Source organism: Lipotes vexillifer, unplaced genomic scaffold (assembly GCF_000442215.2).
Source record: "Lipotes vexillifer unplaced genomic scaffold, Lipotes_vexillifer_v1.1 scaffold1842, whole genome shotgun sequence".
Lineage (NCBI taxonomy): Eukaryota > Metazoa > Chordata > Mammalia > Artiodactyla > Lipotidae > Lipotes > Lipotes vexillifer.
The window spans coordinates 221592-231890 of record NW_006777470.1 but is presented as its reverse complement, the minus strand read 5'-3'; the positions used below and the strand labels follow the sequence as shown (position 1 = coordinate 231890).

Here is a 10299-nt window from a genome sequence, read left to right as displayed (position 1 = left end):
TAAAAATTTAAGGGCATGGGCTGAAAGTCAGATAAGGCACGTGAAACACTGAGCATCGTGACTGGCTCCTAGTCTTTCAATACACGTGCTACAAATATTTTAGGGAGTTCTCTTTTGAATACACTTCAGAAAGAATCAGTCAAACTCTTTCCAAATTGACAGATAAATGAGAATGAGTTTTCAAGCTAGCCTAAGCAGAGAAGGGAAATTTAGTGTAAGGATACACAGAGCCCAGAGACAGAAATGCAGCCAGGCCTCAGGAGGTGAGTGTGACTATAAGAGAGTCAGCAGGGATCAGGCCATCTCCTCTCTACTGGGCTTCTCTTTCTCCAGACCCACTTCCTCCACTTCATTGTGTGTGTGGCTAGTAAAACATGTCCAAACACTGCCAATCAGTGGGCATTGTCATGTGCTACAAACATGGCTCCTGGGAATGGAGGATGGGGAGGGAGAGGGAAGGACAATTCCCAGCAAGGAGGTATCTCAATAAATTGAGGTCTATTTCCTGCTGGGAGTGAGAGCATAAGGCTGTGGGCATAAGGGAAGGCAGCAGTGGCTTATGAAAAGAAGGCTCTACAGTCGTCCCTCAGTATCCATGGGGGATTGGTTCCAGGACCCCCCTTGAATACCAAAATTTAAGAATGCTCAAGTCCTTTATATAAAATGGCATAGTATTTGCATACAACTTATGCACATTCTCTGTATACTTTAAATCACCTCTAGGTTACTTATAACGCATAGTACAATGTAAATGCTATATAAATAGCTGTAAATGCAATGTAAATGTTATGTAAATAGTTACAGGAGAACGGCAACTTCAAACTTTGTTTTCTGGAACTTTCTCGAAATTTTTTTTCTGGATATTTTCTATCCAAGATTGGTTGAGCTGCAGAAACCCAAGATGCAGAGGGCTGACTGTACTCAGAGGTCGTATCTCAGAGTCCCACCCCTTCTGGCTTTGGGTCCTTGGGCAGGTTGGTCAACCTCTGCTTTCTCAAGTGTGGTGTTGCAGAAATGTAAGAAGATTCATTCAACACATGCCTAGTACAGCACCTGGCCTAGAGTAGGCACCCAGGACATTTTAATGAAAGGATGATGAGAAAAATGTCAGTCTTTCAATAAAGGCTTGCCCTGGTCACTAGGCTTAATCTCTAGGTTTGGTAATCTGGGAATTAAACCCACAGTTGAAGTGTATAGTCACTCACTGCTTCAGGCTGAGTGTCGAGCAGGACTTCGCTCCTCGTTAGGGGATGGGCCCAGGTCTGTTTAGTCTGGGCCCCAAGATGAAAGGACAGCAGTTGCCCCCGGGGGAATTCTCTCCATCTCTATGGCATAAAAGGGCTAGGTCCACTATACGAGCACATTTCAAGCCTCTGCTTGGAACATGCCTGCTACCATCCCACTGGCCCAGGCAAATCAGGCTTGGCTAAGCCTGACAAGGGACGGCCAAGTACAACCATCAGCCTAAGGCCAAAAGCAAATCTGGGGACAAGCTCCATATCAATGGGGTAGGAAGTGAAATCTTCGCATGGACGGCTGACTTATTTTGAATAGCAATTTAATCTGTTACATCCTCAAACCAGATTTTCCTCTTATGTTCTCCCAGTTATTGTATTTCCTCAATCTAAGGTATGTATGCTTTTATATTTAACTTTTCTGAAATTGGGATATGAATGACAATTACTGTGTACATTTAATGCAGTGATTTCTTACTTTTTTTTGCCTAAAAGCTGTTATTAAATTGATGGTGCATTTCAAGATTGATACTGTCTTAGAATGGTGGAAATTCAGCAATTTATGATCATCTTCCAGGATATTGGAATCTCAAGCATGTTCAACTCTTCTCTCTCCCTGACTCCTGTGTCGAATTAGTGACCAGGTCCTGTGGCTCTGCCTCCTCAGTGAATCTCAAATCCAGCCCCTCTCTTCCATTCTCATGGCCATTTTCCTGGTTCAGACCTCATAACCTCTCCCCTAAACTGTAGCCATAACTTCCTGCCTGGTCTCCCAGGCACCAGACTCTCCCTGCTCCCATCCTGCCTCACTCAGATGGCAGGTTTATCTTCATGGACTGCAGCTCTGATCCTACAGTGCTTTTGCTCCAAAACCTTCTCTGGCTCCCCACTGCCACAAGAATATCCCAACTTCCTAGGCTGACATTAGGAGTCTCATGACTTGGACCCAACCCACCTTTACAGCTAACTCTCACTCCCACTGCCTCCCGCCTCACACACAGACTATGCTCCACGCACAGCAAATGGGTCAGCCCCATCCTGCACGTGCAAGTCTCTGGCTCTTTGCACATGCTGTTCCCTCTGCCTGGAATGCTTTCTCCTCCCCTCCCATCTGTGCTTCTTGAAATCGTCTCCATCTTAAAGACCTGGATTCAATGCCACCTGCCTCTCCTCACCCAACCATGAGACTTTCCAAGACTGCTGCGCCCCTTCCCCCCTGTGCCCTCTCTTCAGAATTCACCTCCACTTTCTCAGATCTCACCTGGTGCTTTCTATCTCTGTGCTAGCACTCATCCTGCTCCAACTTGACTTTAAGCTATGTGTGGCCTTTGTCTGACTCCTGCCCTAGCCGGTAAAGTTCCCAAGGAGAGAGACCACATCTCAATCAAGCTTGTGCCCCTTTATAGGGGGTTTGACACATGGTAGTTGCTCCATACATGTTTGCCAAATTGAATTCAGTTGTTCAGCATTTTAGTCACCCCATGTTGCAGAAAAACAGCATACACACAGGGAGTGTCAGCGTGCAAACCACACAGATCACAGGGTCCTGCATACTTCAGGTAATCAGTTTATCTGATCAATCATTATAGCCCTTTCAGAGTTTTAGAAAATGCTTACATCTTTCAGAGAGAAATCTTCAGAGATATCGTTGCTTTTGGACTGCCTATTTAGGAAGGAAACTGGGGCACTCATGTCCTGGGATGATTTCCTTCTGGCTGGCGTTCCTGAGAGAACCAGCCTCATGGAAGGTCATTTATGAACTGCAAGTGTGAGAATGCGCCCCTCTTTCAATTCTATCTAATCTACAGGAGTTTTTCAGGGAGGTGAGAAAAGGGCACGACAAAATCACAGCACTTTTGAGCTAGATCTGTCTAGCGTAACCCTTCACTTTATGGATGAGGAAACAAGGACAATTGAGCTCTAGGGAGGTGACATGACTCAGACAAGCCACACAGGTGCCAGTGACAACCAGGATTCACTCAAATCCAGGCTTCAAGCACTTTTCCTGGGTTATGGAGTGAATGTTTGTGTCCCCCCTCCACTCAAACTTCATATGTCAAAGCCCTAACCCCAGATGTGATGGAACTAGGAAGTGGGGCCCTTGGGAGGTGATTAGGTCATGAGGGTGGAGCCCTCCTGAAGGGAAGTAGTGCCCTTCTAAGAGACACAGAGAGTTTCTCCTTCTGCCAAGTGAGGGTACAGTGAGAAGATGGCCATCATAAAGCAGGAAAAAGGTCTTGCTAGAACGCTGACCTCAGACTTCCAGCCTCCAGAAATGTGAGCTATTAAGGCAGCAGACTATGGTATTTTTGTTAGGGTAGCCTGAACTAAGACACCCTGTCACCTCCCTCCTGCCCTCTGTCCACCCTGTAACCTCTGATCAGCTACCACTTACTGAGCGTGGACTAGGCAGATATACCATGCTGAGCACTCCTCACACAGGACCTCATCTCGACCTCACAACTGCCCTGAGAAATGGGCAGGATCATCACTGTGGTTCAGATGAGGAGACCAAGACTTAGGGGTAAATACCTGCCAGAATTCACACAGCCCACGAGCAGTCAATTTGGGATCTAACGCAAGGTCTGTCTGATTCTAAACCTATTATTCTATGCTTCAACTGAATTCCCATTCCCTCTCAAGCCCATTATAACCTACAACAAAAGGAGAGAGTTTTCTTTCATGACCTCTCAGAAGAAATCTGAGCCCTGTGTAAAGACCTCAGCTCAATCTGGCCTGACTCAGCATTTGAGGGCCTCGTACTAATTTCTAATAAATGGATTTGAGCCGAGTTTTCAGGGAAGGTAAAGACTTGGCAGACTGGATGAGGAAGAGGAAGGCAAGTTGCTCAATTTTTTTGAGACTTCATACTTTTGTTTATTTTCTGAAAAGGAATAATAAATATTCCTTTTTTTTAAAAAAGATTTTTCTGATGTGGACCATTTTTAAAGTCTTTATTGAATTTGTTACAATATTGCTTCTCTTTTATGCTTTGGTTTGTTTTGGCCGTGAGGCATGTGGGATCTTAGCTCCCCGACCAGAGATCGAACCCGTACCCGCTGCATTGGAAGGCGAAGTCGTAACTACTGGATCGCCAGGGAAGTCCCTAAATATTCCTGATCACAGCCTCATGAGGAAGGTTGGGAGGTTAGGTGTGAAAGTGCTTTCCAAAGTGCAGCACACATTTAAGGCCTGGTTGGGATGACCTGGGCAGTTCTGGGTGCACAGGATCTCCTGTGGGACCCTCAGCTCTGACCCTATCCGGATCCTCACTTCCTTATGGACTGAATTGTGTCCTCCTGACCCCACCAAATTCATATGTTGAAGCCCAATCCCCAGAGCAATCATATTTCAAGATGGGGCTTTGGGGAGGTAATTAGGTCCTGAGAGTGGAGCCCGCAAGAAGGGATTAGTGCCCTTATAAGATGAGACACAGGACCTCTCTCTGCCACATGAGGATACATACAGCAAGGAGGCGACTGTCTGCAAACCAGGAAGAGGGCCCTCATCAGACACCAAATCTGCCAGCACCTTGATATTGGACTTTCCAGCTTTCTATCCCTTCCTTCTCTGACAAATCCTTCAACTTATTCAAGTGACCTTTCCAGAACTTAAATCTGATCAGATCCTCTTGCTTCCTGTTGAAAATCCTTCCACTGATTTTGATGGTAATGACTGTGCCACCTTCATGTGGCAGAAGAGAATTGATGGTTCAGGGAGAATGGGTCATTCCCCAGGCACTGAAACAAGGAGCACAGACTCAAAGAATATCGGAGCTGAAAGGGAGGCATCCAGGGCAACAACCTTACGTGGACCACGGGGATGGTGAAGGGGCTCAGCTCAGATGGCTCCACTGGGGGCTGAGAGGGAAAAGCTCCCCCCTCTGGTGTGGAGAGAGAGTTGCTCACACACAGGAGACTGAGGCTGTGGTTCCTGTGTCCCTTGCTCCCTGCCTTCACCAGCAGAAACAGGAACTGAGTGGGAAGAGGTGAGGGAGCCCCAAGTGGGTCACTGGGCCAGCTCCATGGGGCTCACAAGACAAGAGGCTTTGGAAAGACTGTACCTGTGCCTGGTTGCTGGGAGGTGGATTTTTAAATAACAACTTGATTGAGATACCATTTATGGATCACACAATCTACCCATTTAAACCATACACTTCAACAGGATTTAGTATAGTCACAGAATTAGGCAACCATCATCACAATCAATTTTAGGCCATTTTCATCATGCCCCAAAGAGACCTGGTACCCACTAGCGGTCACTCCCCATTTGCCCTCAATCCCCCAGCCCTAGGCAACCACTTTTTCACTTGTTGTCTCTATGAAGTTGCCTATTGTGGCAAAATTTTATATAAATGTAACCATACGATATGTGTTCCTTTTATGTCTGGCTTCTTTCACTTAGCATATAATGCTTTCAAAGGTTCACCCATATTGTAGCATATATCACTATTTCGTTTCATTGCGGAGTGATATTCCATTGTATGGGTATATACCCTGATTTTCTCTATTCATTCCTGGGATGTGGACTTTTCAGGACAAGAATCCCTCTGGAACTTGACAAATCCAAAAATGATTGGAGTTTCCTCTCAGGGAAGGACTAGACATGCAGCCACTCTAAGGACATTGTGTATCATTTTATATGATTGAGGACAGCATGGCTGTGGCCCATCTCCGAGGGCTGTGCATTTTCTCAGAGTCACAGTCATTGGCCTAAGGGAGGGGTCTTTGGCGGAATTCCTGGCAGCACTGGAACCAGATGGGAGAGAACTTTCCAGGAAAGAGGGCCAGAGCACACGCAGCCTGGGGCAGTTTCCTCAGGACCACAACTGCAAGCTTTTGACCCTTCTGCCTACAGGACCTGTAGGTCAGGAGAGTTGTCACCCTCAGGACCAATGCAAACCCTGGCTATGTTAATTGTGGGGAGCCTCCATGCCTGGGGCTTTGTAGTCTTGGCTAGAAGCCTAAACAGTCCTTCCCATTCCACAGATAAGCAGCTGGACTAACCCAGGAAGCTGTCCCAAGAGGAAGGACCCTATGGAAGGAAGCAGAAGTTTTAGAGAATATGGAAATACTCCCTCCCCAGGAGCTCATTCTTGCTGACCTGTATGTGTGCGTGTGTATATATGTGCTGTGCATGTGTGGTGGGGATGGTGAGGCAGGTGCCATCCTAAGCACCCTTTGCCAGACCTCATTCTTCTGGGAAGTCGGATGTTAGTCACTAGCATCTCCAGGCCCCCTCTGCCCTCTTAGCTGCTTGTCCCCCCTGCACAGTGCTGCAGAGGCCCTGCTCTGCACAGCCCACCTGCCTTGGATCAGCCTGTGAGGGGGCCCTCCAGGGGTCCTGCTGCTGGAGCTCCTTTAGGTTTTGTAAAATGTGTCACCAAAGACCTCAAGTTCTCATTAAACCTTTTAAAAACTGCTTTTGGGTATGAACAGGCTATCTGAAGGACCCTAATCAGCTAGGCAAATCCTCTGCCATGGAAACTGTGAGTCCGTTCATTCATTCACTCCTTCATTCACTCAAGCATTCAGGCACTAACAAGCGGTTACTGAGTACCACTGGTTGGCCAACTGTGCTCTGAGTCCTGGGAAGAGGAATGAGACAGGCCCACTGCCCTTCCAGCAGCTCACCTCTAGCCTGCAGTCAGGATGGGAGCCTAAGGGATCGGTTACAAGCAGGAACATAAAATGTGCCCTAAAACAGGGTCAGGAAAGGAGGGAGGGAGGGTGAGAGACAGGACCATTTCCTATGGTGGCCAGGTAAAGATCAGCAGAGATCTGCAGGTGTTTCACTCTCTGTTCCTCCCGGAATCCAGAGAAAAAGTGCTTTTGTTCTCAAGCCAAAGCCGGGAAGGGTAAGACCGCCGGGGTTTTAGGTGCTTTGTGCCTGGACGGTGGTTTCTCCCGCGCAGCCAACAGGTTTGGTTTAGAGGATGTCCCATAGAGGGCGCTGTTTGCCTGACTTTGAATGCAGTTGCGGGCGCAAGTGAACCGAGGCGACACCACTCGCCAGAGGGCGAGTGAAGGGCTGTGTCCGCGCCTGGGGCCTTAGGTCCACGAGCCTTCTAGAAGTGGGAGGGGAAAAAAGATTTAATCTGTGTTTCTGGTTGTTCAAACCCAGCATCCCTGAAACTTAGGGGACGGGCTGGGGGTGCTGACACCTGAGCATCTCCCTGGTCAAAACGCACACACAAAAGCCAGCGTACCTGCGCGCCCTGGGAGGGAGGACACCGGGAGAACTTGGGTCAAGAGAGAGTGAGGCTCCGGTAGCGGCGCCACAGGTGCAGGGACTGCTGTCCCAGAGGACTCTTCTCCCGCTAGCCTGCACCCCTCCCCATCTGGGTCTAGTCCCCAGTTGCAATCAGCCAAGAGACCACTTCCTCAGCCGGAACTTTTCGGCGACGTCTGCTGAACGCTTCTTTTTCCTGGGAGGCCAGCAGCTTTTCTGCTTGTTTCAGCTTAAAGGCGGCTCCATGCGTCAGAACTTTGGCCAAGTTTGCACGCCTCTGCCTCGAACGGGAAGAGCTCCCAAAACGCGAGCGCGCACACACAGACACGCAGGGGCCTCTTCGTCACACCCTCTGCCGCTTGGCCGGCGGGTGTGGGCGCTGCCCACCGAACGGGTTTGGACATAGGCCCCTTGAGCTATTTCTGCAGTTGGAGAGAAAATGACTTCTGGGTGTCCAGCACCCAGTGTTGGGTGACCTTGGCCCGGTCTCCTCCTCTCTGGGAGCCTGTTTCTATCTGTAAAACCTGAGTGTGAGATCCACCCTGTTCGAATCTCAGGGCTGTAACTGGCTCCAATCAGATTTTTGGATGGAATAGCGTTTTATATTCCAGTAAAGCCCTGTACAAACTCAAGGGAGTAATGAGAATGAGAATAATCATTGTTTATGGAAGTACCATTTACAATGCTTCCAGGTTCCCAAAGCAAATCAATATAGGGCTCACTACTGTAGGTGAATGTTTGGTGAAAGAAGCGTTAAATGTGCCCTTTGAGATTTGGTGGGGGCGGGTCTGAAGCCCCAGATCGGAAAATAAAACATACCCACTTCTCAACTGGGTAACCAAAGCGGTCGCGCCTGCCAATGCAGGGCAGCCTTGAGTTAGGTGACGGCTTGATCTAACAAAAAAAAAAAGGCGATGGTAAAGGAAGGGGCCACAAAAAGACCTCGGGTGTATGGAAGCTCACAATGGGTGGAGGGGAGTGACGGCCACTTTTCCGCCTTTCTCTGACCAAAGAGCTGTTCTTGGGAAGGGACCCCACAAGTAATTCTGGTTTATTTGATGCTTAAGTTTAGAGTCTTAGATGCCTGTCTTCTGGCTTTCTTGTGCAATTTGGAGAGTCGTTTTTAAAGTCCATGGAGTAAAGTAACCGTCCGCACAGCTCACAGGTCCAGCAGGGTTCTCTAGGGACTTGACGGCAGGCGGGACGTGCTGCGGTGTCGCTGCCAAAGCCGCCACAGAGGAAGGTACGCCATTGTGCCTTCGGTTCGCACTGCTCCTCTTAAAGCGTTAGGCAGCTCCAAAGGCTGGCCAGAGAGACTTCCCGGGAGAAAATGCAGTCTTCGGGGCAGCGGGCTCAGAGTTGCTCGTCAAGGTTTGGGTCCCGGCGACCAGAGGAAAAGAATGTCCTGCAGAGCGTACCCGTCGGTGCCGAGATGCCGCTGCCCCACCGCCCCACCAAGTGACGCGCGGGCGTCAGCCTGTTCTGCGCGCACACCTGGGTGCGCAGAGAGGCACAACCACTCCCGCTCTCCGGGGAAGGCTCACTCTTCGGTTTCCCAAGGCCAAAGGCCAAGGCCACGCGGATTTCTGAGACGGCTGACGCAGTGCAAGGACTTACACCCCGATTCCCTTCCTATCGACTAGATGGTGGGTGGGGAACCCAAATCCCCCTCTTCCTGGCCGCGCCTTTAGCAAGCTTTAGGGAAAATGCTGAGGTCGCTGGACCCCCAAAGGGTAGGAAAGTGCTGAGTTCACCGCGGGCCGGAGGCCGAGTCCTGCCTCCTGGGTCGGCGCTGCGTGGCTCTCCAGCTGAGTCGGGGCGGAGGGCCCCCGCCAAACCCCTGGGGGCGGGGAAGAGGCAGCTGCGAGCGCGGATAACCCCGAGGTGACCCGGGCGGGCCTGGACCGCCCCTTCCCCCTCCCGCGGGTCAGGCGGCTGGAAGCGGGTCCCCGAGCTGCAGGGGGGAGAGGGAGGCGCGGGTTCCGGTAGCCGCGGCTGTCAGTGCGCTCCGGCCGGGGGCGCCGCCGGCTCAGCGTCCCTAGCTCGCCTCCTGCGCTCGCCTGAGCGCTCCGAGTGCCTCTTTAGCAGGAGCCAATATCCTTTTGTGCTAATAGGCTTGTCCTCATTTGCTGCCTAATTGGACTATATAAAGCCAATAATAGGCGGGCTCTTATAGCCCGAAGCCAAAGCGCCAAAATCCGAGGGAAGGCGAGGAGGGGGCAGTGGCGGAGGCGGCTGCGGGACCCGGGCTCGGCTGCGCCTTCGCCTGCCTAATCCCATTTGCCATTGTACGCGCCCAATCGCCGTATACTCCCCGCATTTAACTTGGATGACATTTTGATTTCATCATTAGCATCCGGCGCCGGATTGACGCAGCCCCAAGCCGGGGACTGCTCTAGCCGCCTCCTCCCCGGGAGCTGCAGCCGCCGCCTAGCCGCCTCGCTCCCTCGGTGCCGCTACGGGGCCGCTCCCCGCCCCTCAGCACCCCTCCCCCATGCGAGCCAGCCCCGGCCGGGTCCTCACCCCTCCCTCCTGCCGTTGGATTTGCGCCCGGGGCGGCCCCCGACTTTGCGCCCCGTAGTTGAGTTCCGTTTATGGTCTGATTTCCGGCGCCCGTCTGCTTGCCCGGCCGCCTGCCTGTCCCGTTCCCTCCCTCCCGGGGACCCGGAGGAGAGGGGACAATGCCGGAGCCCGGGCCGGACGCCCCCGGCACCGCTAGCGCGCAGCCCCTGCCGCCGCCGCCGCCCCCGCCTCCCGCGCCCAAGGAGTCCCCATTCTCCATCAAGAACCTGCTCAACGGAGACCACCACCGGCCGCCCCCTAAGCCGCAGCC

The 10299-nt window shown here is 51.2% G+C and overlaps 1 protein-coding gene across 1 annotated transcript in view; it reads left to right on the top strand.

Moving 5' to 3' along the window:
* Window positions 1-10147: 10147 nt before the first annotated feature.
* HMX3 (H6 family homeobox 3) overlaps window positions 10148-10299 on the top strand; it is a 1689-nt gene continuing 1537 nt past the window's right edge. Inside the window, 1 exon segment of the mRNA XM_007451110.1 lies at window positions 10148-10299. This exon segment is cut by the window's right edge and continues 12 nt beyond it. Within this exon segment, the coding sequence (XP_007451172.1) occupies window positions 10148-10299 (152 nt within the window).